The 19,050-nt window shown below is 63.9% G+C and overlaps 1 protein-coding gene across 1 annotated transcript; it reads left to right on the plus strand.

The window, feature by feature from the left end:
* Positions 1 to 16,022: 16,022 nt before the first annotated feature.
* HES5 (hes family bHLH transcription factor 5) lies at positions 16,023 to 16,728 on the plus strand. The gene is made up of 3 exons (XM_061187176.1): positions 16,023 to 16,076; positions 16,152 to 16,317; positions 16,451 to 16,728. The coding sequence occupies exons 1-3, from the start codon at positions 16,023 to 16,025 to the stop codon at positions 16,726 to 16,728; spliced, it is 498 nt and encodes a 165-aa protein (XP_061043159.1).
* Positions 16,729 to 19,050: the final 2,322 nt, after the last annotated feature.

The following is a 19,050-nucleotide window of genomic DNA, read 5'->3' on the forward strand; positions in this document are numbered from 1 at the left end:
CCAGGATACCCTGGCACAATGCCCCACCCCAGCAGGCCCACTTCCCTCCCCAGGCGCTGGGCAGGGGCCCTGAAGCTCAGGGGTGGTGGTCAGCTTGGGGGTGGGGCAGAGACCCAGGGGGAGTCTGCAGACCAGAACTTTTATTCAAGCCCCATGTTATCCAGCTCTGAGACATACACGGTACGTACCCTGCACGCATCCGCAATGCACACACCTGCATCCCACGGGGATCTCACGTGCCCCTTGCCCCCACTGGTGTCCGGCAGGTGGCCACGCCCTTCAAATGCACAGCATCCCCCCAGCCCACTCCCTCTCTAACGTAAAGCAGCCAGCCCTTTCCCGGCCTGGAAGAAGCAGAGGTCCAACTGCAGGGCCTGGCTGGGATGACCAGGCACACCTACCCTCCCCCAGGCCCCTCCCCACTTCCCTGCCACGGACGATCTTGACCCGTTACGGCCTTTGTAACATACAAAACCCTTGTCCCCAGGACCCCTCCTTCAAGGTTAAGACCCAGGCACTCCCTGCAGCTGACGGCCCCACCAGCGGCAGGCTGGGCTGCTCAACCTTGGCCCTGGCGCGGGCAGGAAAAGGATGGGAACCACATTCCTTTCTTCAGGAGGAGCGCTGCACCTGGCCAGCCCGGGCCCCCTCCTTTGGATCCAAGGGGCCTGGCAAAGTCCCCACCAGGGCCTCACCCGGACCCTTGTGGGAGGGGGCTGCGCGGGCGTGCTGCTCCGGGGCGGCGGGAGAGGGGGGTTATTCTGCAAGTCGCTCTTCAGCTCCGCCTGGCTCTCCATCCTCGCCTGGTGACGGGAGCGTTCAGGAAGGCTTCGCGGAGGCGGCGCGCCGTGCCTTCGCTGGATCCATCCGCGGTGCTCTCAGTGCTGGGGTGCTGCGAAGAGTGAGCCCAGCTGGTGACCGCGCAGGGGGAGCGGAGACTGGCGGGGCGCCGAGCCCCCGGTTTGGGTGACACCCCCGTCACAACCCCCTCCAGCCCCCAGGCCGGGCGCGGAGCTCACCAGGGAGGGTGCCACCTCCGTCTCCGTGATGTCCCTTCCCCAGCGCAAACGTCGCGAGCAGGAGGGAGAGCAGAGCGGTGGCGTGGCGCCCGCAGTACCCTGCCGGGACCCCCGGGGGCGCCCTGCGCTGCTGTCACACCAGACCCTGATTGGGCTTCACTTTGGGGGTACTCACGGGGCCACGCCTGCCGCCGGGCGAGGGGCTGGAGCGCCTGGCGTAGGAGGGTGGCAGGAAGGCGGTAGTGGTGGTGCCTTTATGGGACTGGGTCGGGGTGGGGAGGCCCAAGGGCAATCGGGCTTCCCCACCTCCCCACTCTCGGCAGCCAATCGGAGGCTGGAACTGGACAAAGCTCGGGACACCGAGGCCGCTGGGCTGGGTAAGGACGTGCCTCCGCCCCCAGCAGGTGGGGGCGGGGGCGTGGGCAGGGCGGTCGGGGACACGTGGGGCGCAAGCTGGATGCCCTGCCCCTGAGTCCAACCCTCAAAGCCCCACAGACCGGCCCCCAGAGGTCCAGCAGCCTCCCCAGGATGCAGGGCCAGGAGAAGGGTCCTTCCCTGGGGTCTTAGCATACGGAGCTGCTCCTTCCCTGACACCAGGGACAAGCGTCCCCACTGGCGACCCTCTGGTCACTGCCTGTCCACCGGTGACACCCTTGATCCCTCTTATGACCCTCTCCAGTTCCTCACACCTGACCAGCAGCTCTCTCAGCCAGGGAACCTGCTGGACCTGGCCATTCTCACTGGGTGACAAAAGTGGTGCAGGGGCCGCCCAGGATATGGGAGCAGCATGGAGATACATCCTAATCAGAGAAGGGTCCTACCAGCAGAGCTGCACCCAGGGGTCAGGGCCCCCGGACTGGGCCAGCACCTCTGCCCCTGGGAGTTCCCACCGTCCCCCTTGCTTTTGAGAAGCCAGGCTCCAGCTGCCACCTCCTCCAGGAAGCTCCCCTGGCCTCTCCTGGCCTCCGCCAGGCTGGTCCTCTTCTGACGTGCTCTGGGCAGCTAATTCCTGGGGCCAGGTACCCTGCCTCCCCTCCCTGCCAACCCCACCCCCGCTTCTCCAGGACCTGCTATTTTTAAACAGCTGAACTTAGGGGGCTCTTACACCAGCCCAGGGAAGTGGCAGTGCTGTCCCCCACGTCAGATGAGGAAGCTAAGGCCAGGGAGGAGGACTTGCCCAGCCCTCTGCCCCCACCATGTCCCCCTCCTGTCACCGGCACTGGGGGGCAGAACAGAGTTGGGGTGGGTGAGGGTTTCAAAGTAAATGGGAGGTGAGAGAAGCAAGGCAGTGTGCCAGCGAGGTGACGGCCCAGTGTGGATGGCGAGGTGGGGGGGAGGGGGGGAAGGGGCAGCCCGATGGCGGCGGCAGGCACAGCAGCAGGAATGTGAGGGTCCGAGAGAGGAGGCCCAGGATGAGTGATGGGGCCCAGGAACCGTGCCAGCCTCGGGCAAATGGCAGGGAGGGGCGAGTGGCTGGCCCGGGTGGCCCCACAAGGCTCTCCCAAGTGCCCAGCCCCAGGGACCACTGGGGTCAGTGGGCAGGCGCCGCCCCGTGGACACAGGCGCTGCTTGGGGGTGGCCAGGTAGGCTGCGGCTGAGCCTCTGCTCACCCCGCCCGCCTCCAGGCCCTGAAAGGCTGGGAGCCTTTTGTGGGAGAGCAGCTGGCGGCCCGGCCTTTATGTGGGGCTGTGGGAAAGTCCCCGGGCCAGCCTCTCACAGCCTCTGAAAGGCAGGGATTATCTTGGGGCCTGCAGGACACCCTCTCAAGGACATCCCTCCCAGCAGGGGTGGGGGCAGGGCGCCTCCGCAGGGGTCCTGTCCGCCAAGCCCTGGCCCTACGAGCCCCTTGGCCGGGAAGGGTCCCTGGGTGGAAACCCTGCCCACAGCCGTCCAGCTGCCAGGCTCAGAACCGTGTGCCACACAAGAGTGCCCCCCACCATGCCCCTCTGGGGCTCTCCCCTCTGATTGTCCAGGCCCCTGGCCCTTTGGGGGGCTGGTCAGCAGAAGGTCATGCTCGGGGCTGTGCCCGCACTGGGCTGACTCAGGGCAGGCCCAGGGATGAGGTCAGGAGGCCTGGAAGGGGAGGGTGGGCACACTTATTTAGCGCCTACTGCATGCAGGCTGAGCGGGACGTGCGCCTTCTCCCTGGAATTGCTTGGAATCCCGAGAGCGAGGCAGGACCACTCCTGCTCCACAGAGCAGGGGACAGAGCAGGCCCAGCTCCCTGCTGAGGTCACCCTGTCCTGGGTGCAACTTGGCCCCGTGCCTGGCCTTTTCCTGTTCCATCAGCTGGCTTCCAGGTGGCGCAGACGTAGGCAGGGATCACGCACCCAAGAAACGGAACAAAGTGGGGTGGGCGGAGGCAAAGGCTCAGGGTGACCCTGTCGTTAATACCAGCAGCAACTGCGACGCCACCTGAATACTCTGCTTTTGTCCCCTCCCCCCATCCTCAGCACATGCCCACAGTGGGCTGTTATTAGGCCCATTTTACAGATAAAGATACTGAGGTCCAGAGAACCCAAGTACTAAGTGGCAGCACCTGGATTTGAATCCTGAGCCCACAGCGCTGTCCCAAGTCCATGCTGTCTCCAGAGGCTCTCTGACGGGCGCATCCAAGTGGTAGCAATCAGAAGGGCTGGGGGCAGGGAGGCAGGTGGCCCCCTGGTCCCCTTGTCCTGCTGTCATGCTGTCATGCCTAGCGATGCCAGGCCGGGCGTGCACGGGACACCCGGGGACTGTGGGGCAGGAAGGCGACGCTGGGCCAGATGTGTGGCCTTCCAGCCGCTGCCGCTTCCCCAACCTTCAAAGGCAACCCGGGGCCCCGCCCCGCTGGGACGACTGCTCCCCAGATGGCCTCTGGGCCCGCAGCTCTGCACACAAAGCCAGGCGGCCCATGTAAATGAGTTTGTCGCCGGGCACGCGCCTTTTGTGCCGGATGAATATCCTCAGCAGGGGGGCGGGGTGTGGGAAGCCACCCGGAGCGGGCCTCCCGCCCGAATTCTCTCGCAAGACTGGGGGCGGCCAGGGCTCTGGGGAGGCTGCTGGTGGAGGGGGAGTCCCAGAGCCAAGACCCGGTGGCACAGCGGCGGGCAGCCCACACCCCCCTTGCCCCATACTCCTGGGCCTTCTCAAGTAGCATCAGACAAACAGGGCTCCATGAGGCCAGCGAGACCACTGGAGTTCTCTGCACAAGCAGAGAAGCAGAGGCCCTTGGGGGACTGACAGGGGCAGTCCTCACTCTCCCATGGGAGTGGGCTCCAGGGTAGGTGGCGGCTGCCCCATGGGGCCCAGAGCCTACTGGGCAAGCCCAGGTGGTGGCCTTCTGGACACCTCTGGTTGAGACCAGGAGCCATCTGAGTCCTAGAGGGCAGGGGCAGGAGACAGGATGAGGCCACTGCCAAACTCAGGGACAAGCAGAGAAGGGAGGGCCAGATTCCGGAGCCCTCACCTCTACCCAGCACCCCCGAGCCCTACCCCGCGCCAGGCTCTGGACACTCTGCCTGGCACAGAGCGGCTACTTCAAGTGGGTCATCACTGCCCAGCTGGGGGTGGGCAACCTTGCTCTGGCCTCCCCCCCTAAGTTTTCGGCCAGCTGGGAGCCCAGGACTGGTTTGGCCACACTTGCCTTCATCTGTGAACCAGGGTGCCATGTCCCCTGCCCCACTGAGTGGGTCCAAGGAGACCCCCAGCCCAGTGGCTGTGGGAGCATCAGGTGTGCCCCGGGCCACTGCTGAGCCTTACTGAGGGGTCCCCACAATGAGCTGGAAGCCCAGAGCCCCTGACAGCTGGCTCTGACTGCCAGTCGTAATGCGGGGTCTGCAGGAGGTGGGAGCCCCAGCAGGTACCCACAGGGAACGCTGATGAAGTTGTTTGGCGTCAGGGCAGGGGTCCTGTGGGGGGGTTGGGGAGGAGCTGGGGCATCCAGGGATCAGGGAGCAATGACCATGAAGGGCATGGAGCCTGAGCCCCACATCTGTGACCCCTCAGGTCCCCCTAATACCTGGGAGCCGAGGGTCCCAGCTGGGATGGTACCTGCAGGGCTGGGGTTCTTCTCTCCTTTCAGCCATTACAGGATGGGGGGAGGCGGGCCTGGGTCAGCCCAGTGAGGCAAAGAGAAAGGACTTCCAAGCTCAGCGCCCCAGAGCTGCAGGTCCCCTTCCCACCCCAGCCCCCATAATTGATCCACCAGCAGGCAGCCCCCAAGCCCCATGGGGCCCTTTGTCCTCTCCTGCCAGCCCCTAAAGCCCGCTTCCTCTGAGCTGCTGCCCTCCTGTACTTCCTGCCCCTCAAGAAAGCAGGGTACTCCCACCCCCATGCTTGCTTTGCAAGCCCCCAGTGACCTGACCAGGAGGCCAGGCAGCTCCCTAAAGATCAGCCAGGCCAACGCAACAATCAGTGGGGAAAATGAGGCCCAGGGCCGGCTGCCTGGTCTCCAGCAGGCCCACAGCTGGACTGCTGGTGGAGGAAAGGAGTGGACGAGCCAGTCTAGGGCCCCCGATGAGAAAGTGGGGGCAGCTGTGTGAAAGTGACCTTAGCCAGGGAAGGGGAGCTGGATGCTTTTAGGACAAAATGGATCTTCCCCAGGTGTGCAACAGCACACGTGCTCGGGGCAGGGGGGAGGCACGGACCCACCCAGTGGGTGTGAAGGGGAGGATTCCCCCCAGGCCGTGGAAGAAGCACAAGGAGGGGCCTGGGGGCTGAGTGACCACCTTGGTGCTTTCTCCGGGGAGGGGGAGCTGCCCCATCTGCCCTAACCCAGGGTCCAGCCTGGCCTCAGCCACCACCTGGGCCTCAGTTTGCTTACCTGTACAATGTGCAGGAAGACCCTCAGCCTCAGCAAGGCAGCCACCCCTGAGTGGGGCTCCCACGCCAGCCCCAGAAGCGAGAGGGATGGGCGGGGCAAGCCCCCACCCCCGGGGGTGGTAAGGACAGCAGTTAACACAGCGACAGCGTGGTGGGTGTCATTCCACCCTGCAGGTGGGGCAAACCTGCCCCACAGTAAATATGTTAGGGTTTAGGTGACTGTGTTTCGCGCACTCGACTCTGCCTCGCATCAGGAAAGCAACACTCCTCATAGTACAGGAATGGCCTGGTGTGTTCCGACGAAATTTTATTTCTGTAGGCTGAAATTTGAATTCCATCTCATTTTCACTTGCCTCGAAATATTTTTCTCCTTTGGATGTTTTTTTAAGGATTTAAAAATGTAACAGAGTCCTTCTTGGAAGGGCCCAAAATGGTGACGGGCCTGATGCTTGCCCGGTCCTCAAACGGGATGATCCTCCAAAACCTAGCAGGTGTGCGCAGGCGTCGTCCTCGTTTTACAGAGAAGAAAACCCGAGGCACCGGTAGGGTTCGTGGCCTACCCGAGTCATCCGGTGCCGAGATACCCCGGGAGGGGCCTCCGGGAGTCCTCCCGCCCCGGGCCCCGACCCGCGAGCCTTCCCTTGGGCGCCGGGGAGCCCCGCCGGGAGCTGCGATGCGCGCGCCCACCCGCGCCCCTCCCGCGGCCGGCGGGCTGTGGGTCCGCGCTGCCAGGCGGTTCCCACACTGCGCGGCGGGCGCGGAAGCGTGCCTGCCCCCCGCGGCATTAGTGCCGGGCTCTGCCTCTAAATGAATGAGGGCGGCTGCGGGGGGCGAGGGGGGGCAACTCCCAAAAGACCATCTGGCTCCGCGTTATAATAGAGCAATAAAGGGCTTGTCTGCCTTTCAGAGGTTGGGAACGAGCTGCTCTCTGACACCGCGGGGTTTTTAACCAGCTGGGGACAGCGACCCGGCCCTGCCCCGGCCTCGCGGGGAGGGGGCGGGGCGCGGCCACGTGGGCCCGCGCGGCCCCTAATCCGGAGGCGCCCGTGAGACGCGCGGCTCCCGCGCTTTCCCACCGCCCACCTCTGCGCGTCCCTGTGGCCACCGCCCTGGCCCCTGCTTTACACCTGGGAGACTGAGGCCCGGGAAGCGGGGATTGAACGAGCCTGGGGTCTATGCCCATGTCTGCCAAGTCTGGAGCGCAGCCCTTTTGGGAACCTGGGGCCTGGTTTGGTCCCCAAAAGTGGGGGTCCCCAGGTCTGGTCTGGGGACTTGACAGGACTACAGAAACTGGCTAACCACCGTCCCCCCGCCACCCCGCCTTGGAGGGCAGGGGTCCCTCAGATCTACGGACACCCTGCCCCAACCCCACAGTCAGGTCCCAGGGTAGAGCCTGACCTCGGTGAGATGAGAGAAGGGGGTGGGGGAAGCTGGGCAGCCATCCAAGGGCAGCTTCGGGGGAAGGGTCCAAGCCCCCCAAATCACAGAACCTGATCGAGTCATCAGGTTTGTGACCTGACCCCCCAGCTGGCCAAACCCGGGCCAGGCAAGCCGCAGAAGTGGACCTCTGCAGCCCCAGCCCAGCCCTACCTCCTGCGCACCTGCGCACAAGCCTTCCTGAACACCCCTCCTGGCTCGGAGCCCCCAGCGCCTCCCGCTGCACAGGGAGGGGTTGCTGTGTGGGCCTGGGGCACGGAGGGCCCTGTCCCGTGACTCCGCGGCCCTGACTTGGTGCACTGGCCGTATCAGGCGAGAGCCACAGGCAGCCCACGCAATCAGCCCCAGCAGTGGGGGCTCCTTCTGGGCCGGGGGGCCCAGCAATGCCCCAGCCCCGCTTTGGCCACCCTCGGTCATCTCCAGCAACCTGGAGCCAGTCCTTCCCTCAGGTGGTCTTAGCAGGGAAAGCCCATGCTACACAGGTAAACTGAGGCCACAGAAAGCCAAGGGCAGAGCCCAGCCTCAGCCTGGACACCCCCTGTGCCCATCCCGCCCAGTCCCTCCTCCCCTGAGACCCAGCCCCCGGCAGTGCACCCCTGAAATGTCGGAGGGAGGGAGACTTTCTTCAGCGAGGACGGTCTGTGTCTACACAGGGGGGGCAGTACAGACCCCAGAAACTGGGAGCCAGCTGCGGAGTCAACCTACCAAGGGAAGGGCATCTTGGTCCCACTCAGCACCCAGCGTGAGGCGCCATCACGGGCACTGGTTTTGCTCCCAATGGCAACCTGGAAACCACCCCACTTTGGATGGGGGCCCAGCCTGGAAAACTCGGAGCTTAGGGAGCAGCTGCAAGACAGAGGCTGAGAGTCTGACCCCCAGGGGCAGGCCTGGGCAGGGGCTCTGGGGCCTTAGGGTGCGAGAGAAAATCTCTAGGCGGGAGCTAAGGGGTGGGTAGAGAGGAGGCGAGCGCAGAAGACAAAGCTGCCCTCCCCGCCTCTGCCCCTGGAGCCTGCACCTCCTCTGACCTGTGGGCGAGAAGGGCTGCAGGGCCCCAGCTTCCTGGCTCACTCTGTGGCCTTGGGCCAGTCCCCTCCCCTTTCGAAGCTTCGGTTTCCTCATCTGTGCGCTGGACAGGATAACAATCATCCTTCAATCCCAGAGTTGCTGTCCAGATACAGAGCCCCTCCTCTGGGGCTCAGCGTGCAGCAGGCGCTCAGTAAATGCCAGCTTTACGTTAGTGCCCTGTGAGCTGGGGGCAGCTAGGCTTCGAGGGTTGACTGGTGTCCACCTAGGATGATGAGATGCCCAACCCGTGACAGAGGAGATGTGGAGACAGGATGGCAGACCCCCCCCTCCAAATCACCCCCTGCAGCCTGCTCTCTGTCCTGGGGCTGAATGGGCTGTGCCACCAGGAACCCCCCACCCAGCAGCACCCAGACTCGGCTGAGAAGCTGTCTGCAGCCCCAGCTACCCTGGGGAGAGGTCTGGGGGCCACCCCTCTACAGCCTGGCTTCCTTTATGGGGGCTCCAGGCCGAGGGGCAGGAGAAGGCATCTGGCCCCTGCCCCCCTTCCTCGGGGCCTCAGGTTCCCGCTCTGTGTAAGCATCTCCCCACCCACCATCACTGGCCTCCAAGTCCTCCCCTTGGGTCCAGCATAACCCTGGGGAGGAGGGGCTGGTCCTGAGCACGTAGGGCCGTGCTGGAGGGAAGGGCCCTCCCTGGCCACCCTGAACCCCAGCCCCCTTCTGGGCTCTGGGGCTGACTGACCCACCCTGTGGCCCAGGACCACAGCCCACTCCCAGGTAGGGTGGTGGCAGTCCGCGGCCACAGGCCTCTTGGCAGGCTACCGCACCCTCAACACCTCAGCTTCCTCGGTTTCCCCCATGAAACGGGGATAATCTTTCCTGCCTCTGAACGTTGCTGGAGGCCTGGATGAGCCATGGTGCCACACTGGGCAGGGCATTTACCCCTAGACAGTGCAGGAGAGGGGCTGCTGACAGACAGGGTCTTCCTCACACCCACCCGGGGCCCAGGGTCCACCTACTCCAGGAGGGGTGCCCAGAGCAGCGATCCGCCCAACTCAGGCCCCCCTCCTGTTAGGGCCTCTAACGCTGGGCAGTGGGCAAGGAGGAGAGGACGCCTGAGGTGTGCCCACACGTTGACCCGCCAAGGAAAGCGGGCCAAGCTGAGGGGCCGGGGGGCAGTGCCAGGCCCTTTATCTCCAGAGCCCAGGCACGGGTGTGCATTCACAGGCACGCATGCAAGGGCACACACATGGGCACACACACAGGCGGGCACACGTGCATGGGCGCACATGCACAGGCACACACACAGGGGAGCCTCTTCCAGCCATTCTTGGACACTTCTGGTGCCTGCTTCCGCTCACCCCCAGGTCCGTATCCCACCATTCTCTTTTCCTGGACAAAGCTTCCCAGAATTCCTCACCTGGGACACACCCAGTCTCCCTTCAAGGACCTCCTCGGGCATCACCTCCTCCAGGAAGCCCTCCCTTGGCAACCCTGCCTTTCCCTTCATCGCCCTACATCCAGGGCTCTTCTGAAAAACGTCAGTGTCTCAAGCCTTCCCCAAGACGCACCCTTGCTCCCTGGGGCCCCTGTGGGAGCCTAAACGTGCCTTTTTAGAAATTATACAAACAGTAGACACTCCTTCAAGAAAATCTGGAGAAAGCAGACATAAGAAAAACTAACCAAGTTTCTGGCCCCCAAAATGTCAGCATTTGGGAGGTTCCCTCCATCTCTCTGCCAATGTCAGGTGGACACTCGGTCTTCGATGTAACTCCATGGTGGGCTAACTACACCCCCAAAGTGACCTCCTACGTGCAAGGTCTCCCCAGTCCCAAGTTCAGCCCCTGTCCACCCCCCAGGGCAGGGGCCAGGCCTCAGTCCCTTTTCAGCCCAGGTGTGCCCAGGTGTCCGCTGCCCCAGGGAAGGGAAGGGAAGAGACGAGTCCCGCAGCTGGGAGGGAGGAAAGAGCCCCCTCTCGCATCCAGTTCTTTGGTCTGGTTCTGGGGGGCGTGCGGAGCTAGGGCAGAGGGGGGCTGGGGAGTGGAGGGCGGGGTTTCCTCCCACCCCCCAGAGCACCCCTCCCCCAGAGCGGCCACGCAGCCGGAGGTTCCCACACTCTGGACCCTCCGCCTGCACGGCAACAAAGGCAGCCTGCGTGCCTCGCAGGCCGCCTGGGAGCTGTGGCCGCCCTTTGTCCACGGTCCTGGCCACCCGCCATCTGGAACAAGTCTCCGACCAGGGGATCGAGGGATTGATGCGGCTGCTCCTGCACGCCACGGGGGAGACGCATGTCACCCCTCCCCGGTCCCCTCTCCGCGGCAGGCTCCACTCACGTCAGCGCCCCAGGCCAACAGTCCGGGCTCTGCGCCCCTTCCCCTCCCCCATCCCATCTCCGCAGGTCCAAGTCCCAGCTCCCACCCTCACCCTCCAAGTGGCCTCAGCAACCTCTCGGTGCCTGGGGGCTCTCGGAAAAAGGAAGTAATAGTACTGCCTGGTCCCCAGGCAGGTCTAGCCTGGGAAATATACCAGAGCTCTTAGCCCTGCCTAGCACGTGATAATAATGATAAATGCTCAGAAACCCTCTGGTTCCTGTCTGTGAAATGCGGCAGGGACACTCCCCTCACGGGGCAGTTCTAGGAAGGCAGATTCCTGCTCCCTGCCTGGGGCTTAGTAGATGCTCAGAAACTGGGACTCTTACCCCCACCCAGCTCCCGCCTGGATCCCCAGGGAGAGACCCCAAACCCCCTCCCCACCCCCAGACAGACTCAGCAACCTACAGACACCGCCTCTCCAGTGCCCCCAGGGGCCTGCCTGGCTGCGGGCAACTGTGAGCGGCACCCAGTCCAGCCTTGCCCCTTCACACCTGGGGACCCGAGCCGGGCGCCTCCCTGCTGTCCTGGGTGCTCTTGCAGTGGCCACAGCAGGTGGACCAGCTGGTGACGGAGGGCTGGCCGGGGGCCCCACTGGGAGCCACTGGAGGGCAGGAGAGGGGCACAGCACTGAGTTTGGATGGGCCCAGGGCGAGAGCCATGGCACAGAACCACCCCAGGGGGCACCAGTCTCTGGGCTGTGCACAGCCTGGGGTCCTTGTGGTGGCACATGGGGGTGTCACAGTGGGTTGTCGCTGTCCCTCCCCTCCCAGAAGGCCAGCCTGCCCACTCCCCACACCCCAAGAAGGAAACCCTCCTGGGACCAGAAACACCCAGGTTGTGGACAGCCTGGGACTTCACAGAACCCTGTGGATGGCACAACCTGCTCCAGGGAATCTGGCCCCGGGCGGAGGCGGAGGCGCCAGTGCGGATCTGGGCAGAGGCCAGTGGGTACAACAGTGTCCCTTCCACACCGGTCCAGCCTGCAGGGCACTGGGAGGTCCAGGGCAGGGTCACTTGGGGCTGGATGGGGGCGTGGGTGGGAGGGAGTGTGTGGCTCTTCTCCAAGGAGTCCTCCTTTTTTATTTCTTTTTAAGTTGTGGTAAAATACACATAACATAAAATAACCTTAATTATTTATAAGTGCACAACTCAGTGGCATTAAGCACATGCACGCTATCGTACAACCATCACCACCATCTGCCTCCAGAACTTTCTCATCTTTCCAAACTGACACTCTGCCCCCATGAAACACTCACTCCCCACCCCTCCCCCAGCCCCCGGCCCCACCCTCTTCCTTTCTGTCTCTGTGAGTGTGACTCCTCCAGGGACGTCACAGAAGCGGGATCATGTAGGATGTGTCCTTTCGTGGCTGGCTCATTTCGCTCTGCACGGTGTCCTCAAGGTCCATCCACGTTGGAGCAGGTATCAGAATCGCCTTTCTTTTTAAGGCTGAATAATATTCTTTTGTATGGATGGACCACATTTCACTTATCCATTCATCTGTTGTTTTTACACATGTTGGACACGTGTAGTTTTTACCTCTTGGTGATTGTGAATAATGCTTCTGTGAACATGGGTATACGAGGGTCTCTTTGAGACCCTGCTTTCAATTCTTTTGGGTACAGAGCACAAGTGGAATTGCCACATCACATGGTAATTCTACGTTTAATTTTGGAGGAACTACCACACTGTTTACCCCAGCAGCTGCACCATCCCTATGAGAAGACCTCCCTTGTCATGGGGAGCAAATGCCCCTGGAGCACCGCCCCCATCATGGTGCCCTTTGCTTTGCAGTCAGCCTGGGAGGGGTGGAGTTGGGGTGTGGGTTATTTAGAAATGGGTTATGGGGCTTCCCTGGTGGCGCAGGGGTTAGGAATATGCCTGCCAATGCAGGGGACATGGGTTCGAGCCCTGGTCCAGGAAGATCCCACATGCCGAGGAGCAACGAAGCCCCTGCGCCACAACTACTGAGCCTGCGCTCTAGAGCCCGCGAGCCACAACTACTGAAGCCCGTGTGCCCAGAGCCCGTGCTCCGCAACAAGAGAAGCCACCGCAATGAGAAGCCCACGCACCACAACGAAGAGTAGCCCCCACTCGCCGCAACTAGAGAGAGCCTGCGCGCAGCAACGAAGACCCAACGCAGCCAAAGATAAATAAATAATTAAATTTTTAAAAAAAAGAAAAAGGAAACGGGTTGTGGTCCTAGATTCCTGAACTCTAGCATAATCATACCCAGGTCGTGGGTTTGGCCTGGAGTCCCACATCCACAGCAGGCACCTTGCCTCAGTGGCTGTTTCTAGACACCTCACCCCACCCTAGACTTACCGAGCTCTCCAGGGTGGAGGCAGGACGAACTCTCCCCGCCCCCCCAGCTGCTGGGGGCAGCCAAAGCGGAGGATCCGAGCCCCCTCCACGTTCTGGGATGCTTCCGTGCTAAGCCTGCCAGCCAGGAGAGGCCCTGGGCTCTCCCCCGCTCCTCCCTCCTCCGCAGCTCCCCCAGGCTGCTGGGCCACTCACGTCGGACGGACGTGTGAGCCGGGAGCCCAGCGACTTTCCCACACTTTGGCCCCATTCACAGTGTTAAACGGCCCACAAAGGCCAGGCGTGTGCCTCGGAGGCCGCGCTGCCATCTGGCCCGCACTCGGGGAGGGATCAAGCCTTTCATCCGGCCGGGCTGAGATTTAACACCATTCATTTCATATTTCCCACAACTCAAAATTGGATCAAAGCTGCTACCGTCCAGGGGGAGGGGGGAGGGGAGGAAGGCGGGAGGAGTCAGCCCCCCACGGCCCACCCGCCACCCTCACCTCCACCCTGGCCCACTGCGGGTGGGCGTGCAGCTGGGGTGGGGTGGGGTAGGGGCTGGACCACGTCTCTGGCACGTGTCTCCTTTGGGCCGAGAGCTGGCTTGGGGGAGGTGGCCAACTGCCCCTCTGAAGCCGGGGTGGGGGGGGGACAAGGGGACGGGCCCGGCCTGGGTGCTGCCCTCAGTTCCGGGCAGAGCCCTGGGGCCCCCGCTGCCAGCAGCCAGGCAGTCAAGCACACGCCCCTTGTCCCTGCATTCCCTCTTCCTTGGCCAAGCTCCTCCTTGGCGCCAGGTGCCGGGCTGGCAGGGTGTGGGCGATGGGGACACAGGCAACTAAGCCATCCTGCCCTCCCCCCGACAGTCCACCCCCAGGGAGTCCATAGGCGGGCGAGGGACCCACCAAGACGTGCCGGTCGCCCAGCATAAGCCCCACTTTTGGTGCAAAAATGGCTCCACTGAGCGTCACCGGGTGCCCCTTGCAGCCTGTGGGATCTGCCAGCCCACGCCGACAGTGCCAGCCAGGGCTGTGGAGCAGAGGGCAGAGCACATGTCTCCAGCATGCCCATCCCCAGTTTGCCTGGGTGCCCTCTGCCCTTTTGCATCAAACCTGATCGGGCCAGATATCTGTGGTAGGGGGTCCACCTGCTCGAGAGGAGCCCAGGCTCAGGGTCACCCACCTCCCAAAGCCAGCCTGGGGCCTGTGTCCCCTTCAAGAGAGGGGCTCTGGGGAAAGAGCAGGTGCCAAAGGGTGAATGGGGCTGCCCTCCACTCCCTTCCAAAGTCACCTGAAGGTTCCCCCCCGGGAGCCCCCCAGCTTAATCCGTCCCAGTGGGTGACCAGCAGGCTCTTGGGGCTGTCCTGTGCTGGCTCCAAGCCAAGCCTGCCCTGGCCGTCCTGACACCATCCTCCTGCTTCCCGGATGGGCCCATCTCCGGGTCCCCAAAGGCTCCTTGTGCTGCTGACTTCTTGAGCAGGCCCACCAAGCAGGCCACTCATAGCTGTGAGTCACTGCCAAGACCCTTGTTAAGGCCCTGCAATTCCCAGCTGCACTTGGACGTGGCTGCCGTCCAGGGAACTGTGCTCCTGGATTTAAACTCTGGCTAACGCACCATGATGCCAGCCGCTGGCTGCCCGGGCTGAAGCCCTGCCTCCTCTTTGGACCTTGCTGGGTCCCGCCTTGCCCCTAGAAGGTAGTCCCAGCCCCACCCCCTCCCGCAGTCCCTGCAGAACTGGATTCCTGGCTGCAGAGAATCAAAGTAAAGTGGTTGTTTTGGGTGGAGGGGGCCTCCCAACAGGCCCTCCCCTAGGGACCCAGGGTGGGGCTGGTGGCCCCCCAAGCAGCGGCTGGCCCTCAGCTGGGCTGACCAAGTACTGGGATCAGCGGTTCCTCCAGTGGGTCTGAGCAGGTACAGCGTTCGTGTGGGCTCCAGGCAGGAGCCTCGTGTCTGCCACCTGGCACCCCCTTCCTCACCACTGGCAAAATGCCTAGGGACAGCAAGCCCTACAAGTGCTCCTAAGGCAGTGCAGAGGGTAGCACGCAGCCGAGGCTTCCCCCGAGTCACGCAGGAGCAAGTGACCACACACCTTTACGGAGCACGCCCGGAGCCACGCGCCCGCCCGTGCTCCATGGACAGCCACGGTCAGACTCCCATCCAGACGGGGATGGGGTGGGACCCTGGAGGCCACCTGCTGATTCAGAGCACCCCAGATGCCACAGCCGATGAACTGCTCCAGGGAGGAGGGAGCGCAGCTCCTGGGGGGACCGCCTAGGTGCCGGGCTCCATGCTGGGCGTTTCGGGTACTCTGGCTCCCTGAAGATACCCAGAGCCCAGCCAGGGAGGCGTGGCAGCCCATTTTCTAGCTCTGAAGTCACGTGTCCCAGGTGACAGCCTGGGGACTTGCCACATGTGCCAGTAGGTCTGATCCTGAGAGCCTGGGCCCCTCTTCCACCTGTGCAGAGGGAGGTGACTGTGTCTGTTCAGGAAAAGTGCGGCTTCCTCCGTCCCCCTCGCCTGTCAGGGACGGCGCCCATCCTCCTGGAAGCCGCCACACTTGTGCATTCTAAAGCTTCCCCTTATCTGGGCTCCTGGCCTCTGCCAGCCAGCAGCGGGGAGTCGCTGGGGAGGGGGGAGAAGGGAGTGAAGAGGGGAAGGGGGGGAGGGGAGGGGCGCAGCTCCTTCCTGCCCCCACCCTTGTCCCCGCGGCCTGGGAAAAGGCAGCATATTGAGGCGCGGGGCTCCCAGCATCAGGCCCCGGGATGCTAATGAGGGCGAGCGCGTTCCCACAGCCCGGACATTGTGCCGCGCGGCCCACCTGCTCCTCGGGGAGCGCCCATTGTGCCCGCGCCAATTCACAGGCAATTTAGCGTGCGCTAATGGGCCGGCGCCTTTGTGCGGCCCGCGCCGCCATTGGCCGCGGAGTGTGGGAACGGCCGCGGCGCCCGGGCCCCAGGCGCCAGCCCGCCGCCCGCGCCTATATAGGGGCCGGGGCCCGCGCCAGCACGGGACGCGCCCGCTCCGCTCCCTGCTTCCTCGCCTCCTCGCCTCTCCCCGCGCCAGGCATGGCCCCCAGCACCGTGGCCGTGGAGCTGCTCAGCCCCAAAGAGAAAAACCGAGTAAGTGCGCGGCCGCGGCCCCTGCGGCCCCCGCGCTGGCGCGGCCCCGCTGACGCCCCCTCCTCCCGCCCGCAGCTGCGGAAGCCGGTGGTGGAGAAGATGCGCCGCGACCGCATCAACAGCAGCATCGAGCAGCTGAAGCTCCTGCTGGAGCAGGAGTTCGCGCGCCACCAGCCCAACTCCAAGCTGGAGAAGGCCGACATCCTGGAGATGGCCGTCAGCTACCTGAAACACAGCAAAGGTGAGCCGCCCGGCGCCCTGGAGCCCCGGCCCGCGCGCCCCCGCCCCGCCCCGCCCCGCGCCCCGCCCCGCGCCCCGGGCTGCCGCGCCCCGGGCTGCCCCGCCCCGCTCATCGCCGCCCCGACTCCCCGCAGCCTTCGCCGCCGCCGCCGCCGGCCCCAAGAGCCTGCACCAGGACTACAGCGAGGGCTACTCGTGGTGCCTGCAGGAGGCCGTGCAGTTCCTGACGCTGCACGCGGCCAGCGACACGCAGATGAAGCTGCTCTACCACTTCCAGCGCCCGCCGGCCGCGCCGGCCGCGCCCGCCAAGGAGCCCAAGGCGCCTGGCTCCGCGCCCGCGCCCGCCCTGGCCAAGGCCGCCGCCGCCGCCGCCGCGCGCCAGCCCGCCTGCGGCCTCTGGCGGCCGTGGTGACCCGCGGGCGGCCGCCCTGCCCGGAGGACCAGAGGGCCAGCGCGTTCCTCTGGCAGAGGGAAGGGCCTCCCCATCGTCCGGGCCGCCCCTGGCTTGGACTGGCCCCTTCTCCGGAAGGCTCTCTCTCCAGGCTGGCGGGCCAGCAGGAGGGTCATTCTCAGAGAATGTGCGTGCAGTGTCCTTGTCATTTAGGGCCCATCTTCTGCCAAATGTCTGACCCCATGGGGTTGCTCTGTGTTTGCATTTCAGCAAGTGACTTCTGGGAAGTCCCCACTGCCGGGGTTCTATGATATTTGTAGGCGGCGGGGCTCGGCCAGCCGGCGCCCCATGCGTAGAGGGCTTTCTTCAGATCCGGTGCTGCCAGGCCACTGGGCCTGGCGCAGGCCGTGCCGTGGGCACATTTGCCTTTTGTGAAGGCGGAATTCAAGGTGTATCCTCGTAGGAACGAGTGTCAGCTTGGATGGGCGTGGAAGGACAGGGCAGAGCCGTGGGCTCAAGGCCCCTGGGGATGCTTTGCTGTCTGGTCGGGGCTCACACCGGGGCTGTGTGGGGCGGCTGGGGGTCTCCACCACGATCCTTAAAGGATTCCCGTGTGGGTGGGTGCGCGTGGGCACAACTTTGTACTCAGAATTTGAACTCTCAGTCACGTGGGAGCCACGGGCCTGCTCTAAAGACTTCTAATAAAATCCGACTAGTTCAGCCCCCTCCGCGGTCTGTCTCTTGTGCCTCACACGTGTCCTTGGTGGCCACCGGGCAGGCGGGTCTGCAGGGATGATGAGGAGTGGGCACTATCATGGTATGCAGCCACAGGTGGGCAGTGTCCTTGCCAGTGACCCCCTGGACACAGGAAGAAGGGCTGGGCTCCTGCTGAGGGGAGAGGGGAGGAAGGAGGGCAGGCAGAGGAGAAGCCCGGAGGGAGGAAGCGGAGGAGGCGACAGGCAGGGAGGGAGGAGGGGGAGCAGAAGCTGGAAATGAGGGGTGAGGGGTCAGGTCAGGAGGCCGGGGAGAAACGGGGGTGGGGGGAGAAAGTGAGTGAGAGGCAGGGAAGCAGGGGAGAGGCAGGCTGGAAGGGAGAGGGCCTCACGGAACACATTAGGTCCCCCGTGTGCAGTAGGAGGGGACATGGCGGGGGACCTGGGTTCCCGCTCTAGGCCTCTCACTATAGCTCCCTGCAGGTGGGAGTGGTGACAAAGTGACAGGAATGTCCAGCTCTGTCCAGCTGAGAGCAACCCAAAAGCCACAGCCTGCAGCACATCTCTTGCTGGAGCAAAAAGGGTGTAGCTGGGCCAAACACACAGAAGGTGTTTGCCCCTCCATGGTCCTCCCTGCCCAGCGCCCCTGTCCTGGGACAAGCTCCTGGGGGCACTTTCTCGGCTGGCCCACAGGTGGCCAGCTGCCCTGCCTTCCTGCAGGTGGACCGCTCCCCAAGGCTGAAACAGGCAGTGCTGGCAATGAACCTGCCAAGGGCAGGCCCTGGCCTCAGAAAGGGCACCTATTTTTAGGCAGGCCCGGGGTGTTGGTTGAGTCTGCAGGGACCCAGAGGAACCCAGACTGGCCCTCCCTCCTTCCTGCTTGGCACCTCTCTTTGCTCTGCCTTCCATCCCTTTCTGTCCACTCTGCAGCGGAGGTCCATAGCGCCCCTTCCAGGCCAGTACTACTAGTGGCCTCTGGGGTCCCTGCTGAGCCCTGGGAGTGGTGAGCAAGGGATGGGAAGCCCCTCTCACACCCCTCACGTTTATTGCTTGTGCGGCAGGCACATCATTGAACTTAGTGGGGGCAATCGCTGCCCTCGCGGGTGTACCTCCTGGTCAGGCTGACCTGGTCAGGCAGCTGGTGGCATGCTCAGACCGAGGCTGAGGTCCAGAGACTCTAAGTAACTGGCCCAGGGTCACCTAGGAGGCAGGTGCCAAAGCCACCGCGGGCCCTCGGCATGCTTCCAACACTGGGCTCTTTTGCAAAGTGCCCACTGCCTTTGAGGGGTACACGCCCCTTAAGAAGAGCCTCCACGCCTTCCCAGAGACTAGCCCTGAAAGCCTGTCCCCAACACCATATGGAAGCTTTCTCAGCTTGTTCCCTGCAAACTCCCACAGACTCCCTCTTTCACCAGAAAATGGCCTCCTCCAGGAAGGCTGCCCGGCTTTCCCCTGCACTTTCAGAGGATCTCACCATCATTCACACATCTTGCCCAGCTGCAAGGGTAGCTCCTACTCCGGGCGGGGTGAGAAAGGCTTCTAGAGGGTAGGGTCCCCAACTCCCCCTGTTTGCATGGGGTTTTTAACACCCACGGTCCTGCACTCCTAGGGAGCCAAGCTGGTGGGTCCC

Source organism: Eubalaena glacialis, chromosome 3, assembly GCF_028564815.1.
Source record: "Eubalaena glacialis isolate mEubGla1 chromosome 3, mEubGla1.1.hap2.+ XY, whole genome shotgun sequence".
NCBI lineage: Eukaryota > Metazoa > Chordata > Mammalia > Artiodactyla > Balaenidae > Eubalaena > Eubalaena glacialis.

What these genes read in the sequence shown, in the direction of transcription:
- HES5 (XM_061187176.1), top strand. Translation starts at nt 16,023, where the DNA reads ATGGCCCCCAGCACCGTGGCCGTGGAGCTGCTCAGCCCCAAAGAGAAA. An exon ending in GCCCCAAAGAGAAAAACCGA is followed by an intron (nt 16,077 to 16,151) that starts GTAAGTGCGCGG and finishes TCCCGCCCGCAG; the next exon opens with CTGCGGAAGCCGGTGGTGGA. An exon ending in CTACCTGAAACACAGCAAAG is followed by an intron (nt 16,318 to 16,450) that starts GTGAGCCGCCCG and finishes GACTCCCCGCAG; the next exon opens with CCTTCGCCGCCGCCGCCGCC.